General features: G+C 39.9%; 3 protein-coding genes across 4 annotated transcripts in view; 2 read left to right on the forward strand and 1 right to left on the reverse strand.

The window, feature by feature from the left end:
- Window positions 1–3864, reverse strand: part of LOC140330629 (RING finger protein 151-like) — a 19210-nt gene extending 15346 nt beyond the window's left edge. The window contains exons 1-2 of one of the 2 annotated variants that reach the window (XM_072410904.1): window positions 3744–3864; window positions 1282–1394 (exon numbers count right to left, since the gene is read on the reverse strand). The gene's annotated coding sequence lies outside the window, so the exon portion shown is untranslated. Of the gene's footprint in view, window positions 1–1281; window positions 1395–2083; window positions 2223–3743 lie in introns of those variants that run through there. The other variant, XM_072410905.1, reaches the window with a different exon arrangement.
- Window positions 2145–22917, forward strand: part of RAD54B (RAD54 homolog B) — a gene marked incomplete at its 3' end in the record, with an annotated part of 33048 nt that continues 12275 nt past the window's right edge. The window contains 2 exon segments of the mRNA XM_072413242.1: window positions 2145–2445; window positions 4847–4994. Of these exon segments, the coding sequence (XP_072269343.1) occupies window positions 2284–2445; window positions 4847–4994 (310 nt within the window).
- FSBP (fibrinogen silencer binding protein) lies at window positions 4859–20506 on the forward strand. The gene is made up of 3 exons (XM_072410903.1): window positions 4859–4994; window positions 10395–10834; window positions 18216–20506. The coding sequence occupies exons 2-3, from the start codon at window positions 10461–10463 to the stop codon at window positions 18733–18735; spliced, it is 894 nt and encodes a 297-aa protein (XP_072267004.1). The 5' UTR covers window positions 4859–4994; window positions 10395–10460; the 3' UTR covers window positions 18736–20506.

Consider the following 22917-nt stretch of genomic DNA (forward strand, 5'->3'; position numbering starts at 1 on the left):
GCTATATAAATACTGTGTAATATGTTGGTGCTATATAAATACTGTGTAATATGTTGGTGCTATATAAATACTGTGTAATATGTTGGCGCTATATAAATACTGTGTAATATGTTGGCGCTATATAAATACTGTGTAATATGTTGGCGCTATATAAATACTGTGTAAAAATATTATACAGCCGATTGAGGTGACAGAAGCACGTTTTATTATTTTATTAATTTATATTTTTTTCAGTTTATATTGATGGTGAATTGTTTCCATGAATTGTTTCCATATTGATGTAGTGTGCAAATTAGAAAACCATTTATTTAAGGTAATTAATAGAAACGTGTTACACAACACCTGGGTCTTCTTTTTCTCTCAGAACACCATATATATGAAATAAATAAATAAATATGAATGAGTTTAATACTAATGATACAAGGTTCTACAGGCTTTCTCCACCGGAGCGGTTTTGCTGCTGTGAACTAGAGAATGGCTGAGCCTTGTCCATACCATGTGATCGGTCTGTCAGTCCCACAAGCAATGCAGACCGACAAGGCGACGGGAACAATCCCTAAGGAAAGTAGGAAAAAATATATTTGCTTTTTTTTTTTTTTAAAACAAGTTTTATTTAGTTCGTGACAATGTAGCATCCTGTCACCACGGAGACGTAGTATGTGAAGTGGCGCGCCGTGCTGCATGCTGGGAAGGCGGGAGTTTCGGGAGGATTCCTTGCAGCCGTGTTCGTGTTGTCTTCCCGGTGTGAGTATGGCGCCTGTATAGAATGGTGACAGGAAACTATGAGGCCATGTCAGATATTACCTTATGATGTGGTAGCAGGTTGTATCGTGTCTGCTGGAAACTGTGTGACGTGATTAGAAGGCCATGGCCTCTATTGATGTTTATTATTTCTAATACAAGGCTGGCAGCTGCTGTAGAATTAATAAGTATTATATCACTTCTGAGTGTCTCCAGGAATGCTTTACAAACTTGGGGCCCCTATGGTGCCTGTGTGGCCCTCAGATCTGAGCAGTGTGAAAGTAAAACTTGATCAAGCAGGGCGTTTATTGCAGGAGAGACAGAGTGGTGTCAGAGTGAAGCTTTAGTGTTCTCAGTTGTTGGAATCCGGTAAACCTTATAATTCTGTTAGCTTTCTACCAAACCCTTATACAGTAGAACCTCGGTTATCCGGCACCCATGGGGAATGGATAAGTGTAGTTTCTGGTTAACCCCCTTGGCAGTATTTCCTAGTGTGGCTCGGGGTAATTTTATGTACCAAAGGCATTGCAAAGATCCTACCTGCTCCCCATGATCCAGCAGCGTTCTCAAGCTATGCCGGTTGGCTTCTGTGTCCCCTGGCATGGCATCCCGGATGGGATGCGTGAAGCGTTGGTATGCTGGGGAGGAGTGGCCTGGCGGGAAATTTAAAAGCAATTTAACACACTAATAAAGTGATAAAAAATAAATCCAAATATTAAATAATATTCATTAATACTAATTTAACAATAATATTGCACCCTTGTTTGGAAAGAGTTCAGTGTTTTTGATTTGTATAAATTAATAAATTTATTGTTAATATTTTTTTTTTATCAATAACATTTATAATTATTTATTATATTATATTTATGATTTGTGTTTCAAACTTTATCATACATGGCAGTTATTCAATATATAACAAATTTCCATGCAATGTACCGCTTTTGACTAAAAATACTGACATATTCAGACCACCAGGAAGGTTAACTGAGGTTTCTATTTCTCAGCCATTCAGCACTGAACTTGAATGGGGAGACGTGTCCCCATTCACCTCTAGTGCTGAATGGCTGAGAAAAGGGAAACCCTGATGACGTTTGAGCTGGGTTTACTTTTTCTCAGCCAATCACGGAGCAGAGCAATCAGCGGAGCTCTGCTATGCTGACAGCTCTGCTTTCTTGATTGCTCCCACAGCCCTAGTGGAGATGTGTTCTTGGATGCAGAACATATGCCACAGCTCCGCTAAGGCTGCGGGAGCAATCAAGAAAGCAAAGCTGTCCGGTGCCGGTTATCTGATTTCTGGAAAACAGGGTTCTACTGTACTTTGTTCCACGTTTAAAATGCCCACCTCTTCAGTGTGTCCCATTTTTCCATCACCTACAATGTGCCGGGTGGTGTGCTCAGCTAAAAGAAGCTGGGGAGTTCACTGAACTTTTAGCATTGCTGAAGGCCAGAAATTTGCATTTAGGAAAAAGATCAACAGTTTCAGCCTCTGTATTCTTCCGATGCCAGGTTCTCTTCAATCTGTTCACACACATTATACTTATAATGGTGTCATCTCTTGTTTTAGGTGAGCACAACATGAGGAGATCGGCAGCTCCAAGTCAGCGGTTGTTGGGGAATCCTTCAAAAAAGCCTTGTTTTACACCACCTGTTAAAGACAGGTTATCCTCTGATAAAACATCTGAAAGCTTCACTACATTGTTAAAGGTAATACATGTTTTATACTCTTGTGCAATCTAAAGAAATAAAGATTTGTATGAATCCATGGCCACCAAGTGTTGCTCTGTGTAAACAACAAACTTCTTTCTTTAAAGAACTAAAAAGGATCCTTTTAAATCTGAAAAAGCGACTTTAAATACAAAGTTGACCAAAATCCCCATCCCCTCCAAGTGAAGCTTAATATGTGAAATATTTACCTTGCTTACCATTTCATTGGTCTTCACTGCACTGTCCTCTCTGCCTCTCCAGTAAGAATGTTCCTGCTGACTCCACTAGGTGGGTGGGCATGGCTTATGGGTGAGACATATTCTAACCATCTAGGCTTAACTTGGCACACCCAAATAATTTATAGAGCCACAGCGCACATGCAAATTCAGAAAACATGCCTCGTACAAAAGATTTCCACTTTTTAGCCTGACACTACCAGATATTCGTGCTTCTGATCTCAGGGGTATAATCCGATCCCATCTCAAGGTGGCCCTTATTGTAGATGTTTACTTCCTATTTTCTGTAGCTATTGATGGAAGACTTGCCTGTTTTAAATGAATGAAGTGTCGATTGTCCTTCTTGTTATTAACCTTAATACTTTAGAGCAGGAGTCCCTAACACCTGGTCACTAGTGGGCCGCGTGAGCACATTGACCAGTAGCAGTCCGCGGCTCTGGCCGGTGCAACCCCCAGTGGGGTCAGGAGAAGGACCCTGCTTGGGGGGGGTGCACCGGTCAGGGCCATGGACCATGTCTGGACCAGGGTTAGACCTGCGATGGGGGAGTGGGCAGGTTCTGGCATCATGACGTCATTCTGGAGGAAGTTCCCTCCTCTTTGAGTGACACACAGCTCCCCATGCATGTGCAGTCTGGAGTCCATTGATTTGGTGGTCCATGAGCTCCAATAGATTGGGGACCAGTGTTTCTCAAATCTAGGGTTCCTCCCATGGTTTCTAGGGTTTCCTTGCACCTGGGTTATAGGTGGAAGAGTGTGGTTTTGCTGTGTTATTGCACTCTCAATATTTGGTGGTCAGCCGTGTTGGGAAAGCTCCTACTTGCAATATGGCATAGAGCGGAGCTAGTTCCACCTAGGGGCAAACATCGTCTATGTTCCTGTGGGCCTGCTGTCTCCTCTGTCTGGGCTGTGAAAGCGGACCTTCCAGTCGTAGTGGGACGTGGATGCTTGAATAATGATTCCTGAAACGTGGTTGCGTGGTATCGTAGTAGTTATACTAATAAGTTTTGCTTGCTTGATGCCTATGTAGTGTGTGTGTGATGACATAATAAACCTTTTCATTACCTTGCTTGTATGTCTCCGTTTTATGGTGAATACAAGTGAGATCCTTATATATCAGTGTTGTCGATTGGGTCCCCAGGCAGTGACCTGGTGAGAATATTTGTTCTCAGCAATACATTCCTGTGTGTTGAAAAGGTAGAGAAACACTGCTTTAGAGCCTTGATCATAATGCATATAATAAAAAACACCAGCTTCCAGTGCCGAACCCAGCAACACATGTTAAACAGTGGACAATTTTACTTTGAAAACGACATCCAGTGTAAACAAATCCTTTGAATTTTGATATTAAAACCTTGTACCACCACATACCTTCTCGCATGTATAGACATCCCAACTAGGACTCTATCTGCAAGAAGTTTCTGTGTTCTCCCTGTGTCTGCGTGGGTTTCCTGTGTGTACTCCCACATTCCAAAAAACATGCAGTTAGGTTAATCGGCTTTCCCTCAAAAATTGCTCTTAGACTGTGGCAATAACACATGACTATGGTAGGGACATTAGATTGTGAGCTCCATTGAGGGACAGTTAGTGACTTGACAATAGACTCTGTAAAGCGCTTCATAATATGTCGACGCTATATAAATACTTGCTAATAATATTACAGTATATCACTAAGCATAAAACACAGATCATAGCAGATGGCTTTTGTTTTATTTTACAGGCAACAAGCTAAAAAATTGAATGAGTAAATGGGGTACCTAGCACACAAAGTAGTGTTTCCATGGCTGCAAGTATGGCAAAGTAAACTAGCTAGAGATTAAATTAAAAAGGAGCTTTCAAAGCAAGCCTGACCACTGACCAAAAGTTGCAAAGTATTGCTGGATGCTAGGCACAACAAGTAAGGCACCCATGTTTAATGCCTACATGAGTTATTGCCAAACTTGAGCATTGGGAATGCGGGAGACAGAAAGTAGCCTAAAAACATGCAGATACTGACTGTTACTCCTGCTAACCTCTTGTATTAAGGGTTGTTCTGCTGTATACATTTCTATATTCCACTTCTATAGGTTAATGCCATGTGGTTACAGTTTTTGTTTGTAAAATAGGAATAAATGCTAATGCAAAAAAAAAAAAAAGTTAATAGATTTTGTTTTTGTTTTTTTTTAAAGCACAAGATTGTCAATTCGCCTTCTGAAGTCCTTTCAAGAAGCTGTGGCGTAAGTGCAGATTCCAGGGCAGTCAAGGAACATGCATTGCCCAAAGACCAGATTTATGGGCCTGCGGTTATTGCTGTTAAAAAGTTTCAACCACTTACAGGTATGGTTAGCATGAATCCTTTTTGAGTCACTTTGCATATCTAAACCGCAAAACACAAACTTTTAATAAATGTTCATGAAGGAGGGAAGGGTCTTTAGTTCTATATAATGCCAGCCCCTTATTTGGTAAACATATGAAAAAAACCGTACTCATTCCTAGGTTTATGGAAGAGTATGCAAAAAGGATGGGATTACTTGGCAGGTGTAAAACCACAGTTTGGTAAAATATTAAGGTGTTTTGGTACCATGAATTCTGTTAGATAAACAGATTTTTTTTAAGTCCATAGTATACAAAGAATGCAATACTGGGCCTCGTCTTCAGACATGTATTGCCTGAGTAAGGCTTCTAAGGGGAGTCTTTACAGATAGACATTTCATACAGGGACTCATCATGGTGCTAATAAGGGGAATATGCATTAAATATCCAAGTAGTTAAAAGATTATTGCGCAGAAAAGTCCAGGTTTTCACGTTGGTGTCGGCATAGTTACATAGAGCAAAGAACTCCCGAGTATGCAATCCTGAAAGGTAAAGGGAAAGCTCCAGTAGGGTTGAAATACCTGTTGGCAAAAGCTTTAGAGTAAAGGTTGAACCACTTTGGGTGGGTTGGTAGTAGACAAAAATCACTGGTTCCAGGTTTCTGCAGCAAAAGGTTTTAATGTAGCCGATTACCCATTTTTGGTTGGTTATTTTGCAGATAGTTGTACCTATACCCTGCCATGTAAACGAAAATGTTGTGAAGACAGCATACCAATATGGGTTTAACTTTAATGAGTCTCCCTTTTTTATGATGTATCACTCATTTTTTTCCCCCCATTCCTTACGCATACGATTTTGAGCCTAAAATTTATTTGGTACTTATTATCTCAACACACTCTCATATTTTATGCTAATTGAATATTTACATATTTAGATATTGATTGGGTTTACTGTAAAAAATGTATATATTTTTTAACTGAAAAGATTTCTTAACACTTCTGCATGATTTTAACGATAATTCTAGGGGGAGAACTTATTTGACCTCTCTAAAATTTACCTGGGGACCCTATTAGCAAGCACCTCCAATGTGTATACCGTAGGTTATTAGGAACAAGCTGTTCCGTGGTTCACTAAAAAAATTTTTATACATAACTGAAATACCCTTTATTGAGTGCAAAAAGCCCTTTTGATAAATCTGCTTTTTTTGTAAGATCTAATTTTTGTTTATGCTCTGGTTGTTTTTCTTTTCTATAGACCTTTTAAAGAAGTAGACTGATATTGACTTTAGGAGCCATGTTTATTCTAGGTGCTTTTAAGTTGTGTTTTCACTGATGTGAAGGTGGCAGCTGTAATTTAACATATTGGCCCTGTCCTTGATACACAATGTACAGTAAGCTTGTACAGGCTGTAATAATAAATGCAATAACCTTAACCAGCAATCCTTTACAATCTTATTTATTTAATTACATTATTCTAAGAGGATGTATCCCTAAACACCACCCTGTACCCATACAGATTGTGCACATGTCAGAATTATCACATCATGCTATTATGACTTGACAGGTATTCTCCTGAGCTTGCTGTCTAGGCACATAGTTGCTAGGAACATTGCGGGCATTTGATATCAAATAGTATCTAATATTTTAAAGAAGGACCATGTCTGAAAAACGTGCAGTAGGATGACAATTATATAGCAGCAAGACACTGGGAAATAAACTAAGCAAATCCAGGAGGTGTAAACAAGATAAAGACATATTCTTCTTCCTAAGTGTACTGTGTTCTTATACACATTCCAAACCAACTCTTCTGCAAGCTTCTAGAATGGCTTTTAGAGGGTTAGAAGACTGCAGGTGACTAACCTTGGTACTTGGAGTATTGAGAAGAGTAGCCTTGGTCATGGAACAAATATTCAGCATAACTGTTAGGTATGTTACTGATTTTAAGATTTGAAAGATTCGATGCAGAATAATGCTAACATTCTATTACATTAAACAAGCTTTCTGTAGAAATCAATTCCTCTGCACTAGACTACTTCTGACAAGATACTCCCCAGTCATGATAACTCACTTTTGAAGTAATTATGCTCAGCAAGACAGCTTTTTATGTGTTTCTAATTTTGTCAGCCTTTTTAACACTACAATAGGTTGTTCTTTATGTTCCTGGTAATCTAAACTGTTTCAGTTCTCTGGCACACATAGATCACATGAGTATAAGAAATGACCCCAAGATATTTTAAACACCTGGATGTTGGAAGGAACCTCAGGACTGGGATAAAACGTTGGACAGCCTTGTTGCTTCACAAGGAATGAACTTTTATTCCTTGCTTATGAAGAAACAGAATTTAATACCAAAAGCACTATTTAGAAATAATCAGGAAAAAGTGGTTATGCCAAACGGAAGGCAGCTGGACTGGAAATAAAGGTGGCCCTGACCCCAAGCATAGTTTTTAGAGACTAGGGGCAGCATCCAGCCCTCCCACACAAACTTTTTTTTTTTTTTTAGTACTGTTTTAGTTAACTGTTGCCTGCACAAGCTTCAATTATTCATTTCATTATCTTTTGTTTCTGGTTGTTAGAAGTGAGTAAGCTGTAAGTCACATAAGTTAGAGGAACCATTTTCTAACTCCCATAGTCATAGCACAATGCAACCTACAGTAAGCAGCCAGTCACTTTGCACCAATGCTATTACATGGTAGGAAATTAGAAAAATAAGTTCCTGGTAATTCATTTTTTTGCTTATGACCTAACAGAATGAATGAAAGCTGAGCATGTGAAGTTGGGCAAGGCAGCATTCAAGTGAAACTGTTGCTTTGCCCTGCATGGGTGACCCTTTTTAACACAAGTACAAAAAAAGCCTGCTGCTAGAAAATTAGTAGAAAACGAGTAGACCCTAAAACCCTTGCCCATTTGGTATGTAGGCATACTTTACTTCTGTACCATCTTCATTTTTTCTGGCACCACTCTGATCAGGTACTTGTAATGGCACATGTGTCTATGTTGCACCCCACTATGCAGTGTACATTGCCTGAGTATAAGAATGACAGACGTTGCAGCCCCCAGAGTAGTGCAGATTTAACAATTACAAATAAATGAAAAAACCTTCAGGTCTTAGGGAACCCCTTATTATTATTATTAGTATTATTATATTCCTAGCTCATGGTACATTAGTGTAGCTGTCAGTGAGAAGCATGCCTCTTACATTGCCAGCCAGTGGAAAGAATGTCACTCCAAAAAGATCACTGGTGTCACTTAAACTTACCTGAGGGTCACAAACAGCCTATTGCTCAAGTAACCCTTAGCAACATCTGGAGGAACCCTGGTTGAGAAACGCTGTATAATAAACTATAGCTGGAGTTGGAGTCTGCAAAAGTTAGCTTTCAGAAAAAATGAACTTTTCCCAAGTTCATGATTGGTTATTCTGAGGGAATTGGGGTGATGGGCAGAAACAGTGCTGGATGAATTTAGACTGTGATGGTCTACTTTCCTAATATAGGGGCAGCAAGTGCAGCACCATCACCAAATGGCAATGCATACTATTCTATGAGTGTAATGCTTCTGAAAGCCGCCAGGTAATGGTCAAAGACTATGGACATAACTAAGAAATGGTCAGAGACACGTTACAAGAGTGTGCTACAGATCATTGCCAACATAGAGTAATGCTACTGAAAGCTGTGAGAGACGTGTTACAGGTAATGATCAAAGACTATAGACATACTAAGTCAGGGGTGCCAAGACTTTTTGGCTTGTGAACTACTTTTAAAATGACCAAGTCAAAATGATCTACCAACAGTAAAAATGCTAAATGTATATTTATTTATATGTATACTGTATATTTAAAATATTAATTCTTAACCTTGCATAACAGCATGAACATGTATGGCACAATACAATTCTTTACATTTTTGGCCGTTACCTTACTCCAATGACGTCCTAAACTTAAGGGAATTAGCCAAAGTTGCATGGTCCGGACAGTAGTTGCTGGTAGCCAGCCTCAAACAGACTTCCAAATGATCATCAGTCATGTTGGAACTGTATTTGGACTTAATAACTAGAGGTAGAGTTTATGCTGAAATGCAGGGCTCCACGATTGACTCCCGTTGCCTTTCCGATCTAATGGTAGATTGCAATCCACGTGTGGGGCATCCCTGTACTAAGAGATGGTCAGCGACCAGAGACACCTTACAAGAGTCTGCTACAGATCATTGCCAACACAGCCCCTTTTCAAAGCAACGCTCCCATGTTTGTGCTCTCTATAGACCCATTAAGAATGACTTGTATCATTAGAGGGAAAAAGGAGAGGAGCCTCCAGCACCCCTTTCCCTGCTTCCTTTTTTTTTTTCTTAATAAAGTATTTGAAAAGAAAGAGAATGTATAGTACAGAATAAGGTTCAAAGGCAGATACCAAGAGAAGAAACACTAAAGGCCTGCAGGTTGGCCACTAAAGGATTCTTTTCTACAGGAGATGTTTATACTCTTTCTAATCCGGCGGATTGCTTTTCCTTTTTTGCTACCATTACATATTTTTAGTTAGCACTCGGTGACCCTGCCTACCACACAGTCCAAAATCCAGCCATTGAGGGTCCCTTCAGCATGCTGTGGGTTAAGCTTCATTAAATCTTAAACTGACGCCAAGAACAGCACTAAATTTATTCAGACACTTGCTAAAAAAAATACTCCTGTGATTTTGTAAAAACAGCAGCATGTTTTGCTTATTATATTGTTTGACAGAAGAGAAATTTCCTTAACACCATAATCCTCCAGGGCTCAGCAGAATGGAAAATGCAGGCCAGCCTGAGCTTTGCTGTGGAGTTTGAGCCTTGGGTGTAACCTAACCAGCTAGGGGAAGCAAAGCTCCTGATTGACAGCAGGACTAGCATTATGCAAATGCTGCAAGTCTGTACAGAGGCTGATTGGGGCTCCGGCAGGGGCTCTCCTACACACGTCACAGTGTTATCATTCAATATAGCTTTTTTTTTTTCTTTTCCTCCCTATAACCTTATATGTACCTTGACCTTTCATCCTGAGTTAATAAATGCAGAAAGATAAGCATGGGCTCCTTGTAAACATACAACAATGTCTCTGCCTGATTTGTGTGTCACATATGGTGTGTTAAAACAATGTTGATCTCTGCTTATGTTTGTCACTCTTTTGTGTATCAGGTTCTTCTTTTTTTTTTTTCCTGTTCCTTACTTAACATTACAATGTGGTTTTGTAATTTATCCTACTGGTATCTTTCAGCATTCTTCTCAAGCTATTATGTAGGTCAGGCCTGTCTTAAAACAGATTTTCTGAACCTGCGTCAGATTAAGCTGAAGGAATTTTAATAAACCCTCCCTGGTAGGCGTAGGCCTAAGCGAGACTAACCTAGTTAAGCCTGATTTTTTTTTTTTTTTTTTTCCTTGTGTGTATGTCTGTGGGGGAAAAGAGCTGTTCAGAGCTCTAGGCTGAATTGTGTTTCAGGAACTGTTTGCTAATAAAGGAAGGCTTGGAAATGGTGGGCAAAGCTCGGTCCTCCAATTTCACAGTCTTTGAAAAGCTCGATCTACTGAGGCTGGTGAAGCCATACATAGGAGTGTTAGAAGAACACACCAACAAACATTCTGTTATCATTGAGAAAAACAACTGCTGGGAGATTATTGCCGAAAAGTACAACGCTTTGGGAGGAGGACGTCCCCCGCGCACGGCGCAAGGCCTGCGCACGCTTTACAAGCGGCTGAAGGAGTACGGCAAGCAAGAGCTGCTTCAGTGCAAAACTACGCAGGCTGACTATCATAGCACAGTGTCTGAAGCCACCAAGAAACTTGTGGAAATTATTCCTCAGTTTGGCAACGTGTGTTTTGGAAGAGACCTCAATGGATTTCCAAGGTAAGACCGCCATGTTCTTAACTTTCATTTGCTTGTTAGTCAGTGGGTAGATTTTAATTGGGTCTAGTGCCTAGTGGCTTAGGAACCACACGTGGCTTTCAGTTGTATCTTGTACTTTTCTTTCTAAACAAGGGAACCTGTACAGAGAGAAATGTGGCCTGCCTATGCTGACCTGCCGAAAATCCTCATTGCCTGGTTGTCACTTGCTTATTCAGATACAAGCATGGAGACATTGATATCAATTGATGAGATGACACTTGATGTGCATACTTGTCACCAGCATGGCAGCCAGAGAGCTAGCATTTTCAGAATGTCAAATTCCATATTTTACAATGAAGACATGGCAATCAAAGGATGAAAGGGTAACGAATAATAAAAATTTGGATTTCTTTTCTATATTTTACATTTAATCAAGATTCATGAGTTGCATGTGTTTATTTTAAAGCTGCCTAAAAGCAATAACTATTTGGCCAATGATGCATACCAGGACATGAGCCATAGAAATTGCAGCCTATAATTACTTTAATTCTGTAAAAGAGATTCATTCATGTCTGACATTAATCATGTTTGATGTTAATGTTTGCATGCTGTAAAAATATCTTAGAAGATAAAATATAGTAACAGCTAAATATGGAGAGCGAGAGGAATGTTTGCTACCTCCATAATACCTCTATGACCTTATACTATGGCATTGTGAAACCTCAGATTACCGAAGTCTGTTCATTAACTGTTTCAGTGATCATAAAGCCAGAGTGCTGACAGTTTAGGCTTGCCAGGCAGTACATTTGGCGTTCCCTGTATTGTATGGCTCATTCTCCAGCCTTTGATGGAGCACCTGATGAATTAAGGATCAGTTACTGTGGATGCATAAATCCTCTTATCTTCCAGAATTGCTTCATATTATTACTTTCTATTCTGCTTGCAGTTTTTTTTTTTTTTGCAAGCTTGTTCTAATAATGTGTACTTGCATTGACATGTTTATTTTACATTTAACCTATACCTACTAAATATATCCATTGTTGGGTTTACAGTCATGTCAACACCTGGCCAGTGCTGATGAGAATCCAAAAGCTGCCATCAGTGGGTTTACATGCACAATAATATTTGTATTCTGTCCCTGATTTTAAAATCTCCCCAGAACTTGCATGCAAATCAGGAGTTCTGACTTAACCCCTGACTTTACTGGCTTCATGCTTATTCCAGATCATAACTCCAGAAATTATAACTGGTTAGTTCTGCTTCTCTATAGATGCAGTATAGTAAGTTTTTTATGTGTTTTGACATGCTTGGACAATATTTTAGTCACTCTTAAAAGAAAACTAGTCATATCTAAGGACTGGTAATCGACAATATATCAGAGTTTGGATTGGGAAACATTTTAAGGGGAATTGGGAAGAATAGAAATATAGTGCTTTGCTTTACTGACTTGAAGGGGAACTTTTTAAGGGCTGGAGTAAGCTTGCAGTGACTCACTCACCAGGATTAATATAAGAACCGAGGTGCCATATTTCTTTATTAATTAGTTCATTATAAAGTGAACCTGTAGTTTTCCTAAAGCTTTTATAAGAGCAGAAAACCTTGTACCACAAGCCTGCCTGCCAATTTATGTATCCTAAGTTTGTTATATGAGCTTACTGAACCAGGGTGTGCACTTGCTGTAATTTTCAAATTTACCTAAATTGTAGCTTTTGTTTAAACCTCATGATATCGCATTGTCCAGTCTGTAAAGCTTACCCTGGCCTGAGCTGCACATTGGAGCAATGTTAAGAATGATTGGGAAGTATATGTCAGGGTTTTGGGGTCCCTGTTCAGGTGTAAACCAAAAGACACTTTATTAGTATAGGCTGGTATTGTTATAAATGCTTTGCTGGGATTTTGTTAGAGAAAAGTCAGACAATGAGCTAACTTATATAGTCATGCTTGAGTCGGTGACTTAATTGGTTACTGAACTAACCAGACAGTCATGCTTGAGTCGGTGACCTAACAATTGGTTACTGTGCTAACCAGATAACTTTTATCCTCATAATGGAATTGGCAATGGCAGCCCCCATGTGTATGTTAAGAAAGGTTTGCTTTAGTGGCAATATGCTGTAAAACTGCTCATATGTTTTCAGCTCTTTTAGCTATCATGTTAGGGAAATCTGGTTATGGTTTATATACGAATAAATTAAAAACAACACATCCCATCCATTTAACCAAAAGATAACAATGAATTGTAAATACAATTTACGTTAATGGTATTTTGTTTACTGAATTCAAAGGGATGACCTCAACAGGGACCATCAGCTTCACTGTCCAATCACTGATGGGGTTCAGTGTTCAGGCCAGAAGACGAGGAAGAAATTATAGGTGGGTGGCAGCTGCTGTATTGAGACGTAACTCATCAGTAACCACCCAAAAACAGCCAGGTGGCTGGTTTAGAGAGCAGTCAGTACTGAAGTCATGGTCTAATCTGGCAATGGTGCCTGGTTACAAGACTGGACAAACAAAGTTATACATTTTTAGGAGTATTTTTTTCTTTCTTGGACTTCGTGACTACACATCCCTACAATGACATCCTGGCCAGCACATACTGCTTTTTCACTAACTATATTGTCTGTATTGTTAAAGCTGTATATGTAGTCCATGTAGATTCCAGAGAACAGAAGTGGTTAAATTTGGTTTTAGTCAAAGAAAAGTGTGCTCAGCAAAATGTGTTATGGGATAGTGCAGCAAGTCTGCAGAGTCCGCTCCCACATGCCAGTCCAAACCTGAAATTCCAGTCTTAGACCTTAAAGCTGCCAAGCCTGCCGAACCCTTCTCTGGTGTGGGCCGACTCCTATTCTGAGATTTGTTGGGGGTGGCTGTCTGAAAAGCAGAATAACACTAGTCCTAATCTCCCTGTCTGCTTACAAATATTATTTGCATAGTAGTGTGCATCAAAAGACATAGGAAAGCCACACAAATTCTCACTTTATTAAATTCATATTCATATTATTTCCAGCACCTTTTTAAAACTTTTTTTTTCTTCAAAAAAATAATAATCGGGCTGCTTTAGCTTTGCATGGAAATTGAATACATGCCAGGGCTAGATGTACATGATGGAAGGGAGCTGCATTTAAAGATGCTAGTTGCCTGGCTGTAACAGGCTTTGCATGTACCAGCTGAAGTCAGTGGCTTTAGTATATGGGACCTAAAGTTCATAAAATAGCCCTGATCATCCTCACAACCAGGCAAATAGCATTTTCACAAGCAGAGATTTGAAAAAAACTTATATAAGTTTAAATTTTAAAGCCTAAGATTTGCATGTAGTTTTGGCTTCCCATATATCTGCTAAACTTTGTTTAGCTTTGTTTTAGCTCAACCTTAAAATATAACATTTTGTGTGTGTCTATACTCTCACCAGCTGATTCATAATGAGCTAATGAATGATTGCACCTTTCTAGCACTATAATTCTTTGTCACATAGAATTAACAAGGCGCTGGAAACATTCCATGGGGAATTTCAATAATTTTCCCAAATTGCAAGGGTGATCTTTTGGGATCAGGTGACTGAAGACCATTTGAGTACAGTGAGCCCATTGTCATGTTCAAGAAACCAGTTTGAGATTATTGGAGTTTTGCAACATGGCAGATTATCCTGCTAGAATAGCCATCCGAAGCTGTAAAGTTTTGTGTATCGGGACATTTTAAAAATGTTCATGTCCTTAGGTCTTGAAATTATGTACCTACAATATTACAGGGCATCTTACACTGTGTCCATGAGAACTCCTCTATATATTAAAGTATTCTTTAGGCAAATGTGAGGCCATCTGTGCGACAGCTAAAGCTTGGCTGGAATTGGGTCATGCAACCGGATAATAATCCCAAGCACACCACAGTATCTAAAAAAACTAAAAAACTAAAAATGAATTAAGGCTTTTAAATGGCCCAGTTAAAGCCCAGACCTCAGTTTGATTGAAAAGCTGAGGTGGGATTTCAGTGCTGTGCATAATAAATGCTTGCCACCTCCAAGGAACTAAATCGATGTTGTAAAAAAAGAACAGACCAAAATTCCTCCACAACTATGTGACAAACTGATGGGCATACATAAAACAATTACTTGAAGTTTATACTGCTAAAGGCAGTTCTACAATTAATTGCATAGTTCTCCCTAGAAGGTTTTAGCCGGTTGCTCCGTACGGCTGCCATGCCTCCCCTGCCCACCTCCCAGCCGCAGCTCTAATCCTCTGCACGGATCTCGGTGAAGTTGCTCTGTGCTCAGCTTTCACCCAGAGCAGTGGTCACCAACCTTTTTGGTCCCGCGGACCACTACATTTACCGGCTATGGACCGCGCATGAGCGGCCAGCCGGGTGTCACTCAAAGGGGGAGAAACCTCCTTGTGACGTCATGTCATAACCCCGCCCACTATCCCATCGCAGATATGAGCCTGGGATGAGAGAATAGGCGGGTTGTGTCTGGCCGGTGCGTCCCCCCAGCTGGGTCCTTCTCCTGACCCGGCTTGTTGGCGCCAGGGCCGTGGACCACCGGTTGGCGACTGCTGATCCAGAGGATTGCTGCTGCCGCTGAGAGGTGAACGGGGGAGCTCAGCACACAACTCAGGCTTGATGGGAGTGGCACACAGGCAGCCCCACCCCCATATCTGATAGCATGAGCTAGGATTTCTAAAAAAAAAAAAAAAAAAAAAAAGCTGCTTCTAAAATGTATCCGCCCGAGTGGCCATGTACAATGATGTCTTCAGCAGCAACTCTGATAGAAATCATGGTGTACAAACATTCATATCTCCTAAACCCTATGTTGTAATGACTTCAAAGTTTCACAGTACACAGGGAACCCTCACAGACACTAGTAACTAAAATACCAGCCTGTTTCTCTGCACCTCTGCGTTGGAGAATTGGGGCTCAGGGTAGCATAGTATGACAATTATAGTTCTGTGAAAGGTATGTTTAAATTTAGGGGCCCCACCCTAATGCTTCTTACTATGTAAGTGGTCCTGGGGGACCCCAATTTGCATTCTCAATTATGGGCTCTTAGATGAACTCTTTTGAAACAGCAACCCTAATGTTCAATTTTCAGCTGTTTTAAACTTGTCACCCCCTATTTCATTAAAGAAGCTTGTTACTAGTAGTTATGAGGGTACTGTGTACCCTAAAAATTCCAAGTCATTATGACCAAATATTTAGGGGATCTGAAGGTTTGAACACAGCGAGTTGTTAGGCTGCAAAGTGTGACAAAGCAGCTTTAACACACACCGCTATCACACTGCGCTGCCGAAGACATCATTACACGCTAGATAATCTTCACAGACAGTTTTATTTTTATAGAATATGGGCATTTTTTTTTGTTTTTTGTTACACTTTTTCTTTGGGAAGGACCTCTCCCCCTCAGTCTTTACTGCCGTGGTAGTAGAAACTGAAGAGGAAATCCGCAGCCTCCTGGGATAATTATTGTGTCACATATCCCAAGAGGCTGTGGGCTGCTCCTTCTTCACATGCATCTTCAAAAGCTTTCTTAAAATGTAAAAAAGGAAAAACAAGTGCTCAATCTCATGCATGTGCAGTGCAAGGCGGCGCTGGATGTTACTCTTAGCAGCAGAAAAAAGAGAGAAGCTGAGCCAGTGTGGGACACATCTAAAGTTAGGGTGAATTCACACTGGTAGTAAGGTTGCATTTGCTGCATTTCCCCTTCCTCATGCCAGAAACCACTGCTGTTTAAAATACTGCTAGCTCCTAAAAAAACCCAGTACTTACTGCCTGTTACCAATCCCAGGCGCCTAGGAGTTTCCACTAGTCACTTGGGAACAGTAAATGGCCCAATTTCTTGCTGCTAATGTAAACTAAGCCTCACTTATTACACCACATTGATCACACAATTACACTGCAAGGCATTACACTCTTAAAACTTTGAAAACTTGGAAGTTGGGTCTCATTACACAGCACTGGACAGTTGAGGCATAATACACAAGATGGAAAAATTGGACATACTAACAGGGCAGGCATTAGAAAGTTAGAACAAAGTATAGGGGATAGGTAGAACACTGACACAATAAGAGGTTACTGGATATACTACTAGGAACACTAAATTTGCTGTGTCTTGCCTCTTTTTTGACCAATCGGTTACAGCTTCCTCCATTGGAGATTGTTATATATATGAACCAAAATGTGTGTATGTATGTGTGTGTGTAAATATATATATATATATATATATATATATATATATATATATATATATATATATATATATTTACAAATATGGGTAGTAAAGATTATACTTCCAAAAAATAATAATTGATGCAGTTTTGGTTGCACTATCTGGAGCAAGAGTGAACCAGACTGGACAGGTTATTAAAGCTGCAGCATCTGACCACTGACCATACTAATCTCTTATCTCCCCTGCTGTGTGCTAAAGCAGTTAAGCTGCGTACACACTTCCAATTTTTATCGTTCAAAATGAACAACGAACGAACGACGAACGATCGATTGGGCAAAAATCGTTCGTAAAAAAAGTAACCAACGACGCCGACGAACGAGGAAAGTCGTTGGAAACGAACGACCGGACCGGCGGATCGGATTGGACGACGATCGTTGACCATCGTTCGTGTGTACGATCGTTCGTTGATCGTCCATGGTCTGAGCATGCGTGACGAACGAACGTTCGTTCACTTCCTGTCGTGCACGTCACTCCCTGTATCGCTCAAACGATCGTATCTATTGTGTGTACAATATCTACGAACGATCGTGTCGTTATCTGTATGTGCAGGATCGGTGCTATACGATCGTTCGTAGATATCGTGCAGGATCGTTCGTCGTTCGTTTAACAACGATAATAATTGGAAGTGTGTACGTAGCTTTAGTTTTGTTGCCTTGAGTGTGTCTCTGAGCTTGATTCACGCAAGATGATCTGCTGCCAACTTTGCTCTCAACTGCCCAGTCTAATCAGATTTCCAATTGGTAACCATTTGGTTGTTAACACAAAACACCACACACAAGTCTACATTATTTTACAATTGTGAGCATGTAGAAGGGTTGAGGTGAACCATAGGACAGCTATTGGAGCTCTCAATCAGATCTATTTTACCACTGGTGCACATGATGCGTCTTGGGTACATTCAATTGATGATCACTAAAGAATCCAATCTGTCTGATTGGGAACTCAAAAATCTGTTGCTTGTAATTGGTCAGCTGTTAAATTCACTTTAGATCTGATTGTTTTATTGGATTGATCAGAAGTAAAAATACTCATGTTTACTATCCCCTAAGGCCATGCATTTTTGACTGACTGCCCCCTTAATGTTAGGAGCTTTGTAACAGTTTAATCTTCTGATCTAACATAATGTTTGATTTCTAGGATAAGTAGAGTTAATTTGTTACATTCTAATTCTCTGTTGTCTTTAAATTTCAGTGAATCATTACATCCAGAGCCTGAACCAGTGATTCATTCTCTGCCAACGCCATTACCAGATCAGCATGCCACGGTCACTGTACAGCTGGAGCCAGAAGAGGATGTAAAGCCTCCACCATCCCTGCTCGTACCTCCTCAGCCTGAAGTATCTCTAGAAGATGGCGAGGATCAGGAATTTGAACAGTCCCTAGACAGATCATTATCCCCGTCTCTATCCTCAGTGGACATGAGATTATCCCTGTCTCCACCTTTACTTCGATCAGAAGAATGCTTCAATCCTCACAGGCAGCATCTGAGAACAGATTGTGCCTGCAGCCCAGACATTTTACACTTGCTGAAAAGAGAACATCAGATCATTTTAAACAACCAAAAACAATATGGCCTTTACATCAAGGAGAAAAGGGAAGCATTAAAAAGGAGACAGCACCTGGAGGAGGAATTGATAAAGTCCAAAATTAAAGTGGAGAAATTAAAGGCAATGAAACTAAGAAGGGACTTGCCTGAATACAGCACACTGTGAAGATTTTTGTGTAGTATTTTTTAGTTGAATATCTCTGTATGTCTTTGCAGGTAACTTATTGTGCCCCAGGCAGGATGAATGACCAGGTTCATGTAAGGCGCCTTCACACTGCCCCTTCATACTGTGTGCATGTTGCTTCTTTTTGCAGTCCAGGAAAATATCTGTATAGGCATTTAGCCCTGCTGTACCAGGTACTGACCAGGTACTGTGCTAAAAAAAAAAGTTACCGCTGTCTGCCTCATAGAAATAATAATAAAAATAAATAAAGCCTATGACGGGAAGTGTGTTAGTCTGTGTTAAACGTTTTTTGCGTTCGCATAAAAATCTTTAGCAGCCTTTTCAACGGTACATTAGTGTTGAGATCATTGGGAAGCATGCCTCTTACATTGCTGGCTAGAGGGAAGAATGTCACCCTTAGCCAAAAAGATCATTGGTTTCAGTAACCCCCCTGGCGGTAATCCCAAGTGTGGCTCGGGGTTACATTTCATTGAAAATAGCGGTAACCCCGAGCCACATGCGGGGTGGAATTGAGAACTTACCAGGTTTCCACGGGCCTGCAGTGTCCTCCGCCAATGCCCGGACGCCATCGGAGTTCCCTTGGTGATGCCTGTAATCTGTGTCCCCTGACCTTGCATCCCCGGCGTGTGAACGCTGGGGGTGCTAGCCAATGAAATGCAGATGCAGGGCAGCCATTCATCGTGAGTACGTGCAGGCAGTGTGCACTGGGGGGTGAGACCGGCGAGAAATTTAAAATAAGTATTTTTAAATGTCAAATGTACTGATTTGACATTTAAAAATACTAAAATTATCATACCGCCAGGCAGGTTAAACTGACACGAGAGGCACAAATTGCTCATCAAACCCCTAGCAGCATCTAGAGAAACCCTATTGTCACACAAATCCATGGTCTATAGGGTTGCAAAACATTTAAGTAAGCCAAAAGGATGTCATTGACAAATCAAACATGCCAGTCAAAAATTATGATTGGTCTTGAAAGCATCTGAAAGGGTTCAAAATCCAAAGCTAATTGACAGGTGCTCTCATAAAGTCTTGTCTACATGCTGCCAGTTTCCCCTTTATGTATATAGATATTTAGAAATGTAAGACAGTTACTGGATTTTTCCTTTAGAGAGCCAATTTGACATCTCGGCTGAATCATCTTGTAGCAACCTCCTAATGCCAGGTTGTGCAAGGAACCCAAGCTTTGGCATTTTCTATGTTGAAGCTTGCTTGCACTTGCCTGCTTTTCACACATTTCAATGGGCCAATGTAGCACCTGTGTATGAATATGAACCAATCATAACATTGGTGAGGTAGCATGAGTTTTTTTTTTTTTTTTATTATTTTTATTTTTTTAAGACTACATTCACAAATTCAGATTTTGATATTTTATTGATTAATAATGATGATATTGTAAATAAGATTTTATTGAAGATTGATCAATACAAAAAACAAATTTTGATTTGTGATGTTAAAACTATTTAAGATATCATTTAATCTGAGAACCCTTTTTAAAAGAAAACTAGTCAAAGAATCTGATAACTTACTGTTAAAAAAAACTATATCCCATCAAATTCTTTTCCTGTTTTTTTCAATGCAATTTTTCAGTAACATTCATATATAGTAACATAATGCATTATATTTATTTAACTTTGACTTCAGGGAATATGTTGTAACCTTGTTTACATGTGTTGTTTTGTAATTCTCAGTTATTGGTTTATCACTGTATGAACCATTTTGTTTCAGAACAATAAAAAGAAATCTTTAAAGGTTGCAATATGATTGCTTTTTTGTTGAAATATGTAATAGCCTATACCTTGTTTGATATTGTGTGTCTGTGTTTTGGAAACAAAGTCTGCTGAAATGTACAAGCTGATCTTCCAGGCCAGGCACTCAGAGGAGTATGTTGTCTGGACTTGCCATGCTTTAACACCTTAACCTTGCAATCTGTAGATTAACATTCTTCAGTACAGCTCCCTGCTATGAGAGATCTCTCACTATTAAGAACCACACTAATTGCTTCCTGGCCATCTAAACATCATGATGGACAATTATGATCACTTGGGTTTGTTTACATATAAACTGGCACCTCCATTGTCAACAGGCCTAAAAACATTCAAAAGTTTAAAATGGTTAACATGGTTTTTCCGTTTGTGAACTTTTGCAATCCGTAGCTGTCATTAGGCTTTGTATAACTCTGTTTACTGTACCATCTGCATGCAGATGACACACAAATCTATCTGTCTACCCCTGACTTGTCTCCCTCAGTCCTGGTTGAGGTTTCATGATGTCTGTCGGTCATCTCATCATGGATGGTTTCTGAAACCCAACTTGGGTAAAACGGAACTCATCATCCTCACCCCACATTCAAAATCTACCCCTGACATATTTCTAACAACACTGTTTTTCAACCCTCCCCTCAGGCATGTTGTCTAGGTCCTGTCACTTTCACCTGCGCAACATCTCCAAAATCCGCCTCATCTATCCCCAGAGACCACCAAACTCCTTGTACATGCTCTTATCTCTTGTCTGGACTACTGTAACATCATCCTTTCTGGTATTCCACTAACCCGACTCTCTCCTCTACAAACTATTATGAACGCTGCAGCCAGACTCAGCCATCCTTCCCACCGCTCCTCTTTCACTGCATGTCTTTGTAGTTCTCTTCATTGGCTTCCATTTCACCTGAGAATCAAATTCAAACTCCTGTGCTTTGCCTTCAATCCCTACACAGTTCTTGCCCTAATTACCTTTCTGACCTGGTAGAAAAATACTCCCCCAGCCACTCTCTCCGCTCATCCAATGACCTACTAATGACTTCCTCACTCATAACCTAATCACTCGCACGGTTCCAAGACTTTCTAGACCTGCCCCGATTCTCTGTAATCCATGTCCTATTCAACTTGTTCTTATATTCCACTCATTTAAAAGAGCCCTTAAAACCCATCTTTTCAAATTTGCCTACCTGTCCTCTTTTGTCCTGTAAACCCTCACTACTCACACACCATTCCAATCCCCTTATTGTCTGACTTTGGGAATTCTGGTAGCTATGTGGGATTGCTGGCCAGCTGATTATAGGGGATGGTTAGGGGTTCTTCTTGTACAAGTAGTAATGGTTGCCGTGTCTTTTTAAAGCTGAACTAAACCTTTTGTACAAATCTAGCCTTGTTACGTTGCGTAGCGCCACCATCTTCTTCCTTCTCTTCCTGAAGGAAATCTTCGGCCAGTTTATTCCCAGCAAGTTCAGGGCGAGATGTGTTTGCCAAGTATCCAGGAAGTGAAGAAGAAAACATAGCAGAGCTCTGCAATAATGATTTGCCTGATTGTGAATTTTTAAAAGTGAAACTTTAGTTCTGCTTTAACATTTCAAGAATCGAACCTTCATCCTTATGTATGTGCGACACCTAAAAAATATTTTTTATGGATATATTACCTGTTTTGGTGTACAATTTAGAAAAAACACATTATTCCACTCTTACTGAAAATAACAGTGGAGCCTGCTTTGTCCAATATTTTGTACTGGGCCATCTGCCAACATTTAATAAACTTACTTAAGACTGATTTTATTTCTTGCCCTAAAATCTTATAGCAGACGCTGCTTAGCAACACGGAACAGGTATAAATATCTGTGAAAGAAGAAAACATTATCCTAGGATTTGATTAATACATTTCCACTTTTAAAAAGAGCACAGTTATTTTGGCATTCTGTGAATGTACTACATTCTTTGAGGAACTGATAACCGTGGAGAAGTTGTAAATGGTTGGACGGGCAGCCTAGTATGGCAGTTGGCAGCTACAGACAAATTTAATTTTTTTGCCTTGAAACCTTGCCTTGTCATCCTTGTGATCAGAAGTAGCACTGTGACTATAAACCTATGTAGGTAGGCTTTAGGATCATACCTTAGCCATGAGTTTACTTTGACTTGCAGGAATGAAATCAAAAGTGGCTAAAAAAAACATTTTTGCAAAAATAGACTCAGGTCCACCCACATTGACTATGTTTAAAGATAAACTAATCAATGTTTTTCGTATGACCTTGGTTGAGTCTGCATTAAAATAAATGTAATTTTTGTACTATGGAAATCTTTTATTGACACCTTGCCCCTGCAGATGAAACAGGCTTAAAAAACAATTCTTTAGGCAGATGTCCTGGTATATTCTTAGATTACGTTCTCATGACCC

The sequence above is a fragment of the Pyxicephalus adspersus genome, chromosome 5 (assembly GCF_032062135.1).
Source record: "Pyxicephalus adspersus chromosome 5, UCB_Pads_2.0, whole genome shotgun sequence".
Lineage (NCBI taxonomy): Eukaryota > Metazoa > Chordata > Amphibia > Anura > Pyxicephalidae > Pyxicephalus > Pyxicephalus adspersus.

Coding starts and splice junctions, on each gene's coding strand:
- FSBP (XM_072410903.1), top strand. CDS start 10,461: ATGGTGGGCAAAGCTCGGTCCTCCAATTTCACAGTCTTTGAAAAGCTC. Junction 10,835..18,215: donor GACCTCAATGGATTTCCAAG/GTAAGACCGCCA, acceptor TTTAAATTTCAG/TGAATCATTACATCCAGAGC.